The 14,824-nt window shown below is 40.0% G+C and overlaps 1 protein-coding gene across 1 annotated transcript; it reads right to left on the bottom strand.

Annotated features, from left to right (window-relative positions):
* Positions 1-51: 51 nt before the first annotated feature.
* LOC134353756 (L-lactate dehydrogenase A chain) lies at positions 52-14,541 on the bottom strand. The gene is made up of 8 exons (XM_063062096.1): positions 14,421-14,541; positions 8,672-8,808; positions 8,099-8,216; positions 7,040-7,213; positions 2,877-3,050; positions 1,910-2,027; positions 659-782; positions 52-455 (listed from the first exon to the last, which is right to left on the bottom strand). Exons 1-8 carry the CDS (start codon positions 14,488-14,490, stop codon positions 291-293), a joined length of 1,080 nt encoding a protein of 359 aa, XP_062918166.1. The 5' UTR covers positions 14,491-14,541; the 3' UTR covers positions 52-290.
* Positions 14,542-14,824: the final 283 nt, after the last annotated feature.

The raw sequence follows: 14,824 nt of genomic DNA on the forward strand, positions 1-14,824 counted from the left end.
AGAGGATTACTCATTAAACCAACTTAAACTGTAGAGTTAATAGTGAATAAGAAAATGAACTTGGATGGTTTAAAGTGACTATTTTATTCATATCATACCAAGCTGCCTACTCTACATAAATACTTAACTGACAATAGTGAGGGACTGGGATAAGTAGGACAACATGATCAAACATGACAATAGTCTTCTGACCAGAGATAGAAAAATAAGTCACAATTTACTCAAAGCAATCCCTCTCATAGAACAGGGGCGTACACATAACTAGATTCCTAGGAAGACAGCGTGGAGGTTCAGAACTTCAGCTCCTTCTGAATGTCCCACAAGGTGGTAGCACTGTGCTGCAGCTTCCCTTCTTCATCGGGCTTCAGTGTCATCTTGACAATGTTAGAAATTCCATTATTATCCAAAACACTAGGAAGACTCAGGAAAACTTCATTGGTGATACCATAGAAATTCTGGAGGAAGAACAGGATAGTCAGTGTGTGCCACAACTATTTTCCAACTCTACCCTCCCATCATTAATTATCTCCTGTCCTCACTGGGATGATTATGCAGGAAAAAAATGAAAAGTTATGCTTCCATTTTATATACCAGTTCTGCTTCTTCCTTTCACTCCGTTTGTTTACCATGCTCAAGCACTTAGCATTGTTCCTCTTACCTTAACCATTGTAGATACTGGATGAACCCTACGCAGGTTTTTCATTATAGTTTCTGCCAGATCTGCCACAGACATTCCAATAGCCCAGGATGTGTATCCTTTCAATTTTATCACCTCATAAGCACTGTGGAATAAGCAAACTACGGGTCAGTCACTTTGGTAAGGCATTACATTTACTCCCATAATGAAATAGTTATGACTTTACAATAGATTTTACCAGTAACCTTCATTTTCTGTTGCTATATTTGTCTGCAGTACAGCAGTCCTGTTTCATGGATTACTACAAGCATACACTGAATTTTAATGGCTTGACTCCTCCCATAAACATTCATGTGAGTCACTTAAGTTTATGGTGGACAAAAGTCACGCCAAATTATGAAATGAAATTATACTGGAGTGGGTGCAACGACTGAAAATAATTAAGTTGTGCAAAGGAGGAATAGAAAAATCTACCAGCATAAACATTTTTGAAAACATGCTGATCTATCCATCACTCCATGTAGCTTCTATTTTCAGAATACATAGGAATCTTGTTTTTCCTTCTAACACACACAAAAAATGCTGGTGAACGCAGCAGGCCAGGCAGCATCTATAGGAAAAGGTACAGTCAACATTTGGGGCTGAGACCCTGTGTCAGGACTAACTGAAAGAAGAAATAGCAAGAGATTTGAAAGTGGGAGGGGTTAGGGTTGCGAGGGTTACCCCCTCCCACTTTCAAATCTCTTACCATCTCTTCTTTCAGTTAGTCCTGACACAGGGTCCCGGCCCGAAACGTCGACTGTACCTCTTCCTAGAGATGCTGCCTGGCCTGCTGCGTTCACCAGCATTTTTTTTGTGTGTGTGGCTTGAAATTCCAGCATCTGCAGATTTCTTCATTTTTGTTTTTCTTCTGTTTGTTATTTAAATTTGTTTGATCCGGACAAGACTCTGGAAGTTTGCTCCACTGATAACTTGTATTCTTCATTTCAATACCATTCAGTAAACTTTCATTATATCCAAATATCTAAATCACTGAATTTCCAATTTTGTTGCTAATTGCCATGGTTTGGTGTCTAATGTTAATAGAATTTGCAAACTAATATTAATCCTCTGTGGAAGTTTGGTGACATTTTGAAAAGCAGAATAAAAGATAACTTAATTTTCTCCAAATTCTGTTCAAAGGGCCATAATAGACAAGATGAAACTAATGTGTCCTAATAATACAAGTTATGACAAAATAATAGAACTGTGTTTGGTCACTGCAGTTATCACCTGTCAACCACATCCTTGTGGACCTTCTTCCAGTTTTCCTTGTCCTTGTCAGTTCCCATCTCAGGGTGAAGTTCCTTCAGGCTCACACCTGCAACATTCATGCCACTCCACACAGGTACTAATGTAAAAAAAAAATCCAAGAAAAATACATCAAAAGCAGCACCTAAAAATGACCCAGCATTTGTCACAGATGTCGTACAACTTAAAATACTATCCAGTCTTTTTAAGATAGTTCTGACTATGAGATAAGTTACTGTTTACAGGCAAATTATAATTCTGTCACTTCCTGGGAAATTATATTTTTCCATTTGTGCTAAGAAATTTTGACTGCTAGTGGTGGAGGGAAGAACTTGCATTCATGATGCTTAATTACAACATGGATGACTCAGACTTGAATTCTTCAAATATGTAGAATACAGCAAGAACTACTCACTACAAACCACATTCCTCAACCAGTCAAATCATCATTGATTTGTTTTAATTATATTTAAAAATCACTGAACATTTGAAACTATTGTGATTCATCATACAAATAAATTGAAATTGAATTTCTGACTCCATTCTGAAATTGGTATTGCATTTTTAAACTGTTAGTCCATCCCACACCCCTAAGGCTTTCTATTCCCCACAAGATCCATAATCTACCTGTAACACACTGGATTATGCTGAACCCAAGGACTCTCCGATGGGAAGGAGGCAACTATTCACTAGCTCTGTGCCATCCAGTTCAATACCACAAATATCAAGAACATAGGAGCAGGCACTTGATTTAATGATTGCAGCTCATCTGCCCCAGGTCTTCTCTTTCTACTTTATCTAATAACTTTATGCATACCATTTCCAAGTCTCACACCATTATTGTAAACAGCTGTTAAAGATATTTGACAGCTCTGCCTAACCAGTCCAACATGACATTTGACCTACTTCAATTTCAACTATAACCTCAGCACAGCTCTTTCAGACATACCACTGGAGTCTCCGTGCTCGCCAATCACCCAGCCATGACAGCTGGAGCTGTGGATTCCTAGTCTCTCCCCCATTAGGTATCTGAAGCGTGCAGAGTCCAAGTTGCAGCCACTTCCAATAACACGGTGCATAGGAAAACCACTCAGCTTCCACGCCACATAGGTCAGGATGTCAACTGATGGGGAAAAGAGAAAAACGTATGCAGATTAACTCCCAACACAACTGATCTGTTCATTCCTTCTCCTTCTCTTCAAGGACAAAAGGAATTTGCTCCATTTTCAATAATTAAGTATAAACTATTACAGAACTGTAGTAGTACACAAACAGGGCACATTAAAACCAGTTTATTCGGTCAACTATAGTTGTTGTTTAAGAGGGTTATTTCCTTTACGTTTTAATTCCAGTACTTATAACTGTCGGTGCAGTATGACTCAATAGGATTTGAGAATGCATATTTAGCCTGATGCTGTGGATATCTTACATTTTTTGTTTGAATACATGCCAAAATGGTGAACTCCAAGACAAGGTTGTCTCTGTAGCAGATTTATTTCCATGGTAATGATGCTTTGTTCTGAGCACAAGATAGTTCCCAGACAAAATTCCTACAGCTTTCTCAGTAGGTCCTATTAGTCATCTTTTCAGAGTAATTACCCTTTCTCCCTGTGCCACCAAACCCCAACCCGTCCATTTTCACATTTGTGTCATTTCATTTGCAGTTGCCTGCATTCCACTCTCTCAGCCAGTCTAGATCAGCAAGAAAGCTCCAAACGTGTAGACTGAACAGCTTTTTACATGTTACAAGCCTGGCTTCTCACTGGCTCTGAGCCACACCACCCACTGCAGGCTAAAAGCTCTGCCGACAAAATTAAATGAAAACAAGAGCAAATAGGGAATCTATGCATTAAGTAGGACTGAGAGTGGTGCACAGTATAGGTCATTACAGATAAGAACACCAAAATATATCTGGAAAGGAAACCATCTGGGATTTTAGGTAATTTTTGAATTGGTGTTTGAAGCTTAAATTTAAATTCGTCTCAATGAACAAAGGCATGGGAGCAGAATTTGGCCATTCATCCAATTGATCATGGCTTTTTTTATTTTCCATCTCAACTCCACTGACTTCTACTTGTAACTTTTGATGCCACTACTAATCAAGAACATATCAACTTCTGCATCAAGTATATCCATCTGTGGCTTTGAATTTCATATTCACCACCCTCTGGCTAAAATTCCTCATCTCTTTTCTAAAGGGATATCCTTCTATTATGAGGCTGTGCCCTTTGGTCCTGAAGTCTCCCACTATTAGAAACATTCTCTCCAAGTCAACTCTATCCAAGCCTTTCAAAATTCAGTAAGTTTAATGAGATCTGCTTTCACTCTTCTAAATTTCAGCAAGTACAGGCTCAGGGCCATCAAATGGTCCTAAGATACTGCTTGGGGTTAACATACAAAGCCACAGCATTACATGCTTTTTTATTCTAGTCCTTTTGTAATGAATGCCTTCCTTACTACTGACATCCTGCAAGTTGACCTTTAGGGAATCTTGCACTAGCACTAAGTCCCTTTGTACCTCCAATTTCAAAATTCACTCCATTTGCAAAACAGTCAGTGCCTTTATTCATTCTACCAGACTGCAGGACCATACAGCTCCCTACACTATTCCATTGGTCACCTCTTTGCTCATTCTCTTAATCTGTCCAAATCCTACTGCAGACTCACTGCTTCCTCAACACTACCTACCCCTCTACCTAACTTCGTATCAACCATAAACTTGGACACAAAGCTAACAATTCCATCGCCCAAATCATTAACATAAAATGTAAAAAGTAGTCGACCCAATACTGACCCTGTGGAACACAAGTTTCCAGCATCCAATCAGAAGCCTGTGTGGCACCTTGTCAAAGGCCTTCTGAAATCCAAGTAAAATCATCGACTGGCTCATTTGTCTATTCTGCCTGTTATTTCCTCAAAGAATTCCAATATAATTTTCAGTCAACATTTCCCCATGCTGACTTCGGCCTATTTACTCTTGTGCCTCCAGGTGCCCCGAAACCTTATCCTTAATAATCAATTCTAACATCTTGTCAACTACTCCAGTTAAGCTAGTGATAATGTCCTGTCTTTTACCCCCCTTCCTTCTTAAAGAGTAGAATGATGTTTGCAATTTTCTTGTCCTCCAGAACCATTCCAGAATCCAGTGATTCTTGAAAGATGGCTACTAACACTTCCACAATCTCTTAAGGTACCTCCTTCAGAGGTGCAGTCCATCTGGTTCAGGAGATTTATGTACCTTCAGACTTCCAGCTTCCCAAGTACCTTCTTATTAGCGGTCATATTCAGTTTTGCTCCCTGACGATCTTGGATTTTTGTATAACTGCTACTGCTTCCACAGTGAAGACAGACTGAAAATACTCATTCATTTTCTTTGTTTCCCATTATTACCTCTGGTTGGCCCATCCTTCCTTTAAAATGCTGCTGCTTCTTTGAGATTAACCGATCCTTTGCCTTCTGAATTACTTACGGAAATTCCAGCCATTGCAACTCTATGATCATTCTTGCTAGTGCCCCCTTCCAATCTACTATGGCCAACTCCTCTCTCGTGTCTTTGTACTTCCCTTTAGTCAACTGTAATAATGATTCATCCAATTTTAGCTTCTCTCTCAAATTGCAGCGTTAACTGTATTAAGACCACTTTCTCCTAATAGTTTCTTTACCTCAAGTTTCCTAATCAAACCTGGTTCATGACACAACACCCAGTCCAGAATGGCCTTTTCCCTAGTGGGCTCAACCACAAGCTGCTCCAACAAGCTATCTCATAGACATTCCACAACTTTTCCCCCCTTGGGATCCAGGAGGAATCTTGCTTTCCCAATCTACTTGCACATTGAAATCCCCTATGACCATCATAATAATGTCCTTTTTACATGCCTTTTCTATTTCCCATTGCAATTTGTACCCCACATCCTGGTTACTGTTTAAAGGCTTGTATATACCAACAAGGAGGTTCTTTTTACCCTTGCAATATCTTTATTCTGTTCCAAAGGAGGGTAAAGCTGGGGTTCTCCTCAGCTCTACCAGACAATCATGTGCTTGATGGAGCCGAGTGGGAAAACTTTGCTTTACAAATACTAACCTTGAAGTTATAGGGTTTTTCTTTACAATTTTATATCAGATAACAAACTGCTAGTTACACATTTGCAGTGATATTTGGGACAATGGATATGGCTTGAAAAACATGTCAACCAGGATTGGGAGAGGAGAGACTTTATGGTTTGGAATAGAGGCCACTCCAAGGATGGAACTTGGAAGTGACATTGCGAGGATTTTTTGAGTAGCTGAAACAAAGGACTGCATCTACACAATGCAATACCAGAAGCAGATTGAAAGAAATCAACATAATCTGTAGAGACTTTTCAACAATGACAAACATTGCCATGAAGGAAAAGAGATATAGGAGTCAAGGGATGCCAGTATTTTATTACAAGACTTATGAGTAACTAGGCAAGTCAGATTTACAAATTTCCGATGAAAGGCTCCATGGAGCCAGAACAGTGGAGTAGATAGAGTGAACTTGGACCAGTGAGGAAAGGAGGGTGGGATCCATTGCATTGTACCTTTAAGTATTTTTTTTTGTGTGCCATACTCTGCCAGAGCCTTGGCGACCACTTTTTCAAGTAGTCGTCTTGGAGGAAAGATGCTGTAGGTGGCCCCTCATGTCCTTCTCACAGTGCAGTATTGTCTTTTTTTTTAAAAAAACGAGGCTGAGTTGCGAGCTCCAAACTCAACCTGGCACGGATGGAAAGCGTGCCCGGGAGCAGCCCAAATGGATTCGAACTCCGGAACTTTCGCTCCAGAGTCCGGTGCTGATGTCACTGTGCCACCAGCCGGCGTATTTAAGAAATTACTACTTAATTAAAATCTAATGGAACTAGACTTAATAATTCTTTGAGCTACTTCAGAAGACTGTCAATAGCAAAATAAATACAAATTTTCTGCTCCCAGTAAACATGTGAAAACAACTACCCTTTCTGTAATAATGCTTCCATGATGAAGACAGTATCTTTTGATTAAGAGTTTGGCCACAAGATTTCATATCTGTAGTTCTAAACCCATAATATATCCAAGCCCCAGAACCCTCCCCATTGCAAAGTGGATACTACTCACCTGGGTTGGACACAATAAGCAAGACACAGTTTGGACTGTACTTGACAATATCCGGAATAATATGTTTGAAGATATTTACGTTGCGTTGAACCAGGTTCAGGCGGCTCTCTCCCTCCTGCTGCCGAGCACCAGCTGTGACCACAACCAATTTGGAGCCGGCACTAACAGAATAATCTATCATAGGAAGAAAATTGTTAGCCCCATCGCACATCTCAATTCTTACTCCATAGAACTGATATCTGATCTGAAAGAACTGTACCACATTACTTTCTCCACTAGCACACACTGTACAAGAATCGACATTCTAGCCCAACCTATAGGCCCATACACTAAAACCTCAACATTCAAGAGAAGGCTGAACAATCCCTTGCATAGAACTGCAGTTCTGGTTCCTGACTTGCAGTTGTTGTTTCTTATTTGAGACCTGTAAATTTGATCTACCTAGTTCACCACATTTATGGTTTAAAATCAGTAACATTCTTTGTAACCTTTGTACACTATTTGGCCTAACAATTCTCTGCTTATGATAATACTCTTCATGAGCCTCCTACAGTGTTCCTTCATTTAATCCTTTTCTCAATCTTCTAAACCAGAAATCATCTGAGATACTTGTCCCCTATCTTAGAGGTATTGGTCCTGATAAAAAAAAGTCCACACACTTCCAGACAATATTGTCTAAAAGACAGACCATGTGACTAGCTGGTGAGGACTGGTGCTCAGGACGGCAAGTTCCAGGGGACTTCTGTTCAGGAAAAAGGCAGGATCATTTAGCACAATGTCATAGGCACAAGAACCTATTCTGTGCTGTGCTGTGCTGTGCTGTACTGTTCTATGTTCTATAACAGCATTCCTTGCCAGCAATGTATAATATTTAACCCAGAATAACTTCTTAATCATTTAAACTACTAGCTCAAGAATTAATCAGGGAGATGCTGAGAAGGCACCTAAGTTAATGTCAATCCACCATCCCACTTCCACCTCACCTAGTCCCTAGTCCCCAGCCTTATATGCTCAAAACCCCAACTCCTCCCATTCCCCTACCTGTAACATCACACTCACCTTTGCCGGACACTATTTTGGAAGTGTGCAGGAAAAGGCTCCCATGTTGCAAGTCCATCATCTCTCCCTTCAATTTATCCTCCATTACATCCACCAGAGCCAACTCATCTACCAGATCCTGAAACATGGAACCATGCAACCACAATAAGAGTCAACCTAGCAAGACTAAAGGCCTAATACCATACAGTCCAGTAGTGTTTCAATTTGATTTCCACTCTTCTCACTAGCCCTGGAAAAAGGGGGTGGGGGGGGGAGAAAGAGAGAAAATTTATACAAAATCCCTATTCCTGATTGCTCTTGGAACCACATTACCTGCAGTTCAACAACAGCCAAATAAACTTTTCCATGCAGGCCAAATGAACAAAGGTAAGATGATAGCTGTCATTCGAGAGTTAATGGTCATGTTGAGTAGGGGGTAGAAATGGAAAAATGGTATTGGTTTGATATTCAAGTGTCATACATGCAAACTAGGGCATACTAACATTTTCAGCTTCTAAATGTGTTGAATAATAGTAACTCCCCAAGTCTAGTCCTGGTGGGAACTACAGCTTTGTTACTTGAATGTTGTCTTACCTTCATTAAGACACTGATGGCACATGCCATTCCTACTGCGCCCACACCAACAATGGTAACCTTGTTGTTTGAGTGCTTCTCCCCGGAGGTTGCCAAGTGGCCAATTAGCTTTTCCTTCAGGCTTGCCATTTTTGCTGCTGAAAAGAAACAATAGGCATCGATGGTCTTTTTAATCACTTTCCCAGAATCTAATCATGATACCACCCAGGAGTTCAAATTTTAAGGACATATCTTCCAAAGATTATGTGGTCTGTGATTACCTTGCTGCATAAAGCAACATACTAGCTGAATTCAATCATATGTAGCCCAATTCCCTTGCCAGGCTGCAAAGTTAAATTTAACTTGTGCAAGTGCTCACTTCTTATGATGCAAGTTCCCATTAGAGGAATTCACATGAAAAAGAGATAAGCTCTGTCAAAGTCTGGTTGCTTCTGACAAGGAGTAATAATTGACACCAGTTTCAGAATCCCTGCTGTTTGCAGTACATTTATAACAGACAGAGAACACTATGTATTAGATAAATTTTGGAAGCAAGATGCATGGAATCTCTCAAAATAAGAAATCAAACGGAATTAAGCCAGCAATAAAGGCTTATGACTGGCAACATCAAATAGGAGCAAATTTAATTTAATGAGAGCAGGCAGGCACAAACAAAACAACTGAAAGCATTGCATGCAATTCGGATTGCTTTGAGCTTTGCAACCATAGATCGTATAGAATAAGGCACTGAGGACCAATACATCAGGAAAGGAAGTTGAGGGTGGATACCATCCAAGTTCCTCAATTGATAAAATAAACATCATCTATTGCAACATATTCCAGAAATTGGCCAAGCTTAGAAATGGAAAGTAGTTTAGACACAACCACTTTAGGAACTACCTAGATTGGACCATCTGGGAAGTAGATAGAAAATTTTAAACTATTTTGTATTAGAGGAAATAAGCACATTAAATTTTGACATAATATGTAATTAATTTAGACAAGTCAAATTTCAAAATAGACCAGAGACTAGCATTGCTGTCCTCTGATCACACTTCAATAAGCATGCTTTGTTTACAAAAAAATAAATAGACTGGGTGTATTATATACGTGTTGTACAAGCATCGCTCTCCAAAATTTCATAATTTTTATTTGCAGCTGTTTCTCCATAGTCTCACATTACTATTAATTTTTACTGACTCATTTTTTTAAAATGCCTTTTGTATTATACTAATTCCTGGTACTCAGTTTGCTATATTTGCCCCCCTGCCCCCAAAGATCCATCTGTCAGTATTACATTTCAAACACCACTAATCTGATTATACAATTGACCTAAATCTTTTTCCATGTCACTAACAGCAACCTGTATTCAAGGGGGAAAAGTATCTGTAATTTCATAACATATCAATGACTATACATTGGATTCTGAGTAGTGTCCACATTTATAGTAATATCAGAATAGCTGGGTGGGAGAATTCTATCCTAAGTTATAAACCAACAAAATACTACACATCTTTTTGATACTACGCTGATTTATGCATTTGAGTTCCCACTTATCTATCCAAACATTAGTAAGTTCATCGACTCCAATGTGGATGGCAAATAAAAATTGCCATGATCTTCCCTCCTTCCATCTGTTATTACCAGGGTGTTAAAATATCACATTTTCCAAGTCTACAAAACTTTGCACCTCATCTTTCAACCTCCCTTTCCTCCTGCAGCCAATCTTACAAAGCCCAATCTTCTTCAGCTCTTCAAACAACTGCCTATGAGTCTGTTAAGTGTCCCTAATGTATCTGCCTCCACCACCGTCCCTGCCGCAAGTTCCATTCACCCACCACCATTTTTAAAAAAACACTACCTCTATCAGACCCCCGAAGATCACAAACCAATACAGGCCCTCTGGTTCATGACATTGTGCTGACCTTTTAAACTACTCAAAGATCAAACTAACCCTTCCCTCCTACATTGCACTCTTTCATTCACATACCCAAGAGTCTCTTAAATGTCCCTGTGTGTCACCATCTTACCAGAAGTCAGCCATGATGGAATGGTGGAGCAGACTTAATGGGCTGAATGGCTTAATTCTGCTCAAAATGGAGAAGGACCTTATGATATTATAAACCGTGGCAAAAGAACACACCACTTCCCAAGCCTGCTTGCCCCACAAGCCACCTGCTGCCCAATCTGTAGAAGCCTGTCATACCCTCACTGGCCTCTTCAGCCACCCCAATCCACAAAAATCAGAGCGGAAACAAATCATAATTGATTCCTAGCAACTACACAAAAGGCAACCCTTCACTGGTGCCGATTACCATTAGTCCGGTGACTAAAAGAATAAAATTTTAGGAGATAGTTATGCAGGGTGCAACTCCTTACTACATAAAGATTCCATGGCACTTTGAGGAACTTAAAATAATAGTTAAGGAATAAATAAGTACAATGATAATCCTGTAGTTTTTTTTTTAAAAAAGTACTCCTTTTAATAACTTACCTATTTCAACCACTCCCAGTAATTCAAAGCTACACAGTGGCTAAGGTAAAGAACATCTACATCTGCTTTACACAGAACTTCTAATGTATCAATTCTGCTCCTGCAAAGAACTGGTTGAGTAGAGGGAGATAAACCTAATAGAATTGAACTACCTTACAAATAAACATTATATTTCAAGAACTGAAAAATTGTGCAATAGCCAACTTGCACTCGCTATTGTTGGCCAAATGATTATGTGCAAGTAAGAGGTTGATGATTTGGCAATATCCTCCTTAGTAAATGTTCTGAGAGAGGAAGTAGCACAGAACATTTACTGAGGAGGATATTATCAAGTTATTTAATCGTTTGACCAACAAACTTGTCAACACCCATGAAAACTGTAACACTTTTCCCCACAAAGAGAATGATGCACTAACAGAATCCATTTTGAAAGCTGACAATAGCACGCAATCTTTTGTTCAAAATCTATAGTGTGCTAGCATATCTAAAGTAAAGATTTGAAATGCACGATATTAAAATTGTGCCAGAACTGTATAGAGGAAAGAATGTATGATTAGGTTTGTTTCTGTCAACTGACAGTTTATTAAATATCAGCAAAAAATTCTGAAAAGCAAACTTTAAATTTGCTAGTTAGTTACCTTGTATACCTATTGCTATTTTAAGTCAGAACAAGTACAGCAGACAGTTCAAATGTGTTTTGACGTACAAGGTTTGGTGAACTTTAGATCATGATTAATCTCCAAGCATAATTCATAGCATCAACAAACTGCAGTTTCCTCCCACAGTCTAATGATAAACCAGTTAGTAAGTTAATCAATCATTGGAAATTGTCCTGTGATTAGGCTTGTGTTAAATAGATGGGTTGCTGGGCAGGAAGGGCCTATTCCACATGATCTCTAAATAAATAAAATAAAAATATTTTTCTACATCTATAATCTCAGCTGAGGTCTGCCTCACCTCATTGCCTCCTTAAGTATTTTATGCATTTTGTTATTTATAGATTTGACTATCCTACTAAGGTGCTCTTGGCTGGCCTCATATCCACCTTTCTGAAAATAGAAGTCACTCAGAACACTGCTTCCCCTGTCTGAACTTGCATTACAAACAAGAGAAAATATAGAAATGCTGGAAATCCAAGCAACACACACAGTATGCTGGAGGAACTCAGCAGGCCAGGCAGCACCTACGGAAAAAGTGCAGTCGACGTTTCGAGCAGAAACCCTTCAGGACTGGAGAAAAAAAAAGCTGAGTAGATTTGAAAGGGTGGGGCGGGGGGGGGGGAATGGGAGAGAAACACAAGGTGATCAGTGAAACCTGAAGGGCAAGGGATGAAATAACGAATTGGGAAGTTGATTGGTGAAAGAGACAGAGGCCATGGAAGAAAAAAAAAGGGGGGGAAGCATCAGAGGGAGGCGATGGGCAGGCAAGGAGATAAGGGTGAGAGAGGGAAAAGGGAATGGGAAATGGTGAAGGGGGGGTTGGGGGTTTGAGATTTGAGATATTGAAGTTCATGCCATCAGGTTGGAGGCTACCCAAACGGAATACAAGGTGTTGCTCCTCCAACCCAAGTGTGGCCTCATCGTGACAATGGAGGAGACATTATTCCTCTGACCCATTAACAGTACTTACTGAACTATACCAGCTTCAGGGGTATAATTTTCATCATTTTCACTCAGGGAAACCATATGGGATACGTATGCATTAAAGCCAGGACCAACAGGCTCCGGAATAGCTTCTTCCACCAAGCTAACGGACTGATTAATTCATGTTGACACAATTGTATTTCTAAGCTATATTGACTGTTCTGTTGTACATTTTACTGCACATACTATTACAAATTACTCTAATTTGTACATTGCACATTCACAGATGTAACGTAGTGATTTTTACTCCTCACATGTGAAGAAATAAGTCAATTCAATTCACCTGCCGTTCCCACTAACCCTGATCAACTCCTGTCTTCTGCCCCAGAGTTAAGCTTCGACTTTCCAAAAAATTTTGTTCTCTTAAACTATGAATTTAATTACTCCACTATGCCTTCGTCAATCACACCTCCAAAATCTGAAAATCTCTACATCTGCATCCCGGCTTTCTATTGCCGGCTTTGAAACCGGATGCATTGTCACGTGTTCCTTTTAGTCTTTCTTAGGGACACAGGCCGTTTGGCCCTACGAGCTGGACAGGCCCGCAACCCACCCATTTAACACCAACCGAATCACAGGACAATTTGCAATGACCACCCGCTCAGGGAGAAAACCGAGGCACTGGGAGGAAACAATGAGGAACAACCAATGCCTTACACACGACGACGGAGCTGCAAGAGCCACGCACTCCCAACTCGTTTCCCTCTAGAGGCAGCATTTTGCAAATGAATTTGTCACGGGCATTTTCGAAGTCATTTTACAGGAACTATTCAGAATAAGACGTGCCATTAGGCGCGTCGCATTCGCCCCAGCGGGGCTACGAGCATTTAAATTTATTCCCATAGCCCAAGTGGACAAGAAGCCTCGATTCTATTTAAGTGAAAATTGTATTTACTTATTTCAACTTCTAAGCCCTCAAAATGATCACCAGTCACTTCGCATCCTCTCTATATCCAACTCCACCATAACAAGTGGACTATAGTCAACCACGCGTACTGAGCATGTAAACCACTCTAGAAAACGACTGAGGGCAATGGCCGAATTGCTTTACTGCAACCAGAGGGCATCGTATGCAGTGCATCGACGTTGCTGGATCAAAGAACAAATCATTTACGCCAAGATTCAACCTGAATTGAGCCCCATATCGGAGCCGATCTGGAAATCCAGATTAGGGCGATTTATGGTCTTGTTGCGGGTTAATTTATTGTAAATTCGCATACCGAGGATCCTTCAGACAGGTCACTCGTATCCGTTGGTGTTTATATACACAGTAAGACGAGCCTTACGCCATCACATCAGGAACCAAGTATCACATCAGGACCCAAGTATCATAAACAGGAATCCACCATTTTAATAAAACCATATTAAACACAACAAATGTGAAACTATATTTGTTCTATGTTATTGTACTAAGCTATAAAAGGATCAGCAGTATTTTTAAACCGGCGATGCAAAATAATCACATACAAATACTACTTAACAAAAATGAATTGCAATTTATAACATGTAATATTTCGTAATCGCTACCACAAAATTCATGCAATACGTTTGGACATACTGAAGCTATATAGTTTGATAAGTTAGTTAGTTAGCCATCCATCCATCCATCCATCCCTGCCACGCCACACCTTACCTTCCTCCTCTGAGCAAATGCTGCAGTGAACTGCACGCTTCGATGACGCTCTATTTAAACTGAGAGTCATAATGCATCACGTACATACTCTACATATCACGCAACGAAGATGCGCGATTACGCTAGGATGGGATTGACGGGACCCGGGCAAGTGGTCGTGTCTGAAGTCACGTACAGTAGAAATAAGTCTCTGTGAGGAGGTGGTTTGGGGAGATGTATAACTTGGGGGTGAATAACTGCTCAGGAAACTGAATACATCGTGTATTATGTGTAATGCACATTACTAAACATTCAGGGCAAATCTACGTAGAAATATCCAATAATGCACCCTTAGTGGGTATGTCTAATTTTACTGAACTGCTCGACACAGAATCCTCAATTGTGAATGAAAGGTTTGGAAAGCT

Source organism: Mobula hypostoma, chromosome 11, assembly GCF_963921235.1.
Source record: "Mobula hypostoma chromosome 11, sMobHyp1.1, whole genome shotgun sequence".
Classification (NCBI taxonomy): domain Eukaryota; kingdom Metazoa; phylum Chordata; class Chondrichthyes; order Myliobatiformes; family Myliobatidae; genus Mobula; species Mobula hypostoma.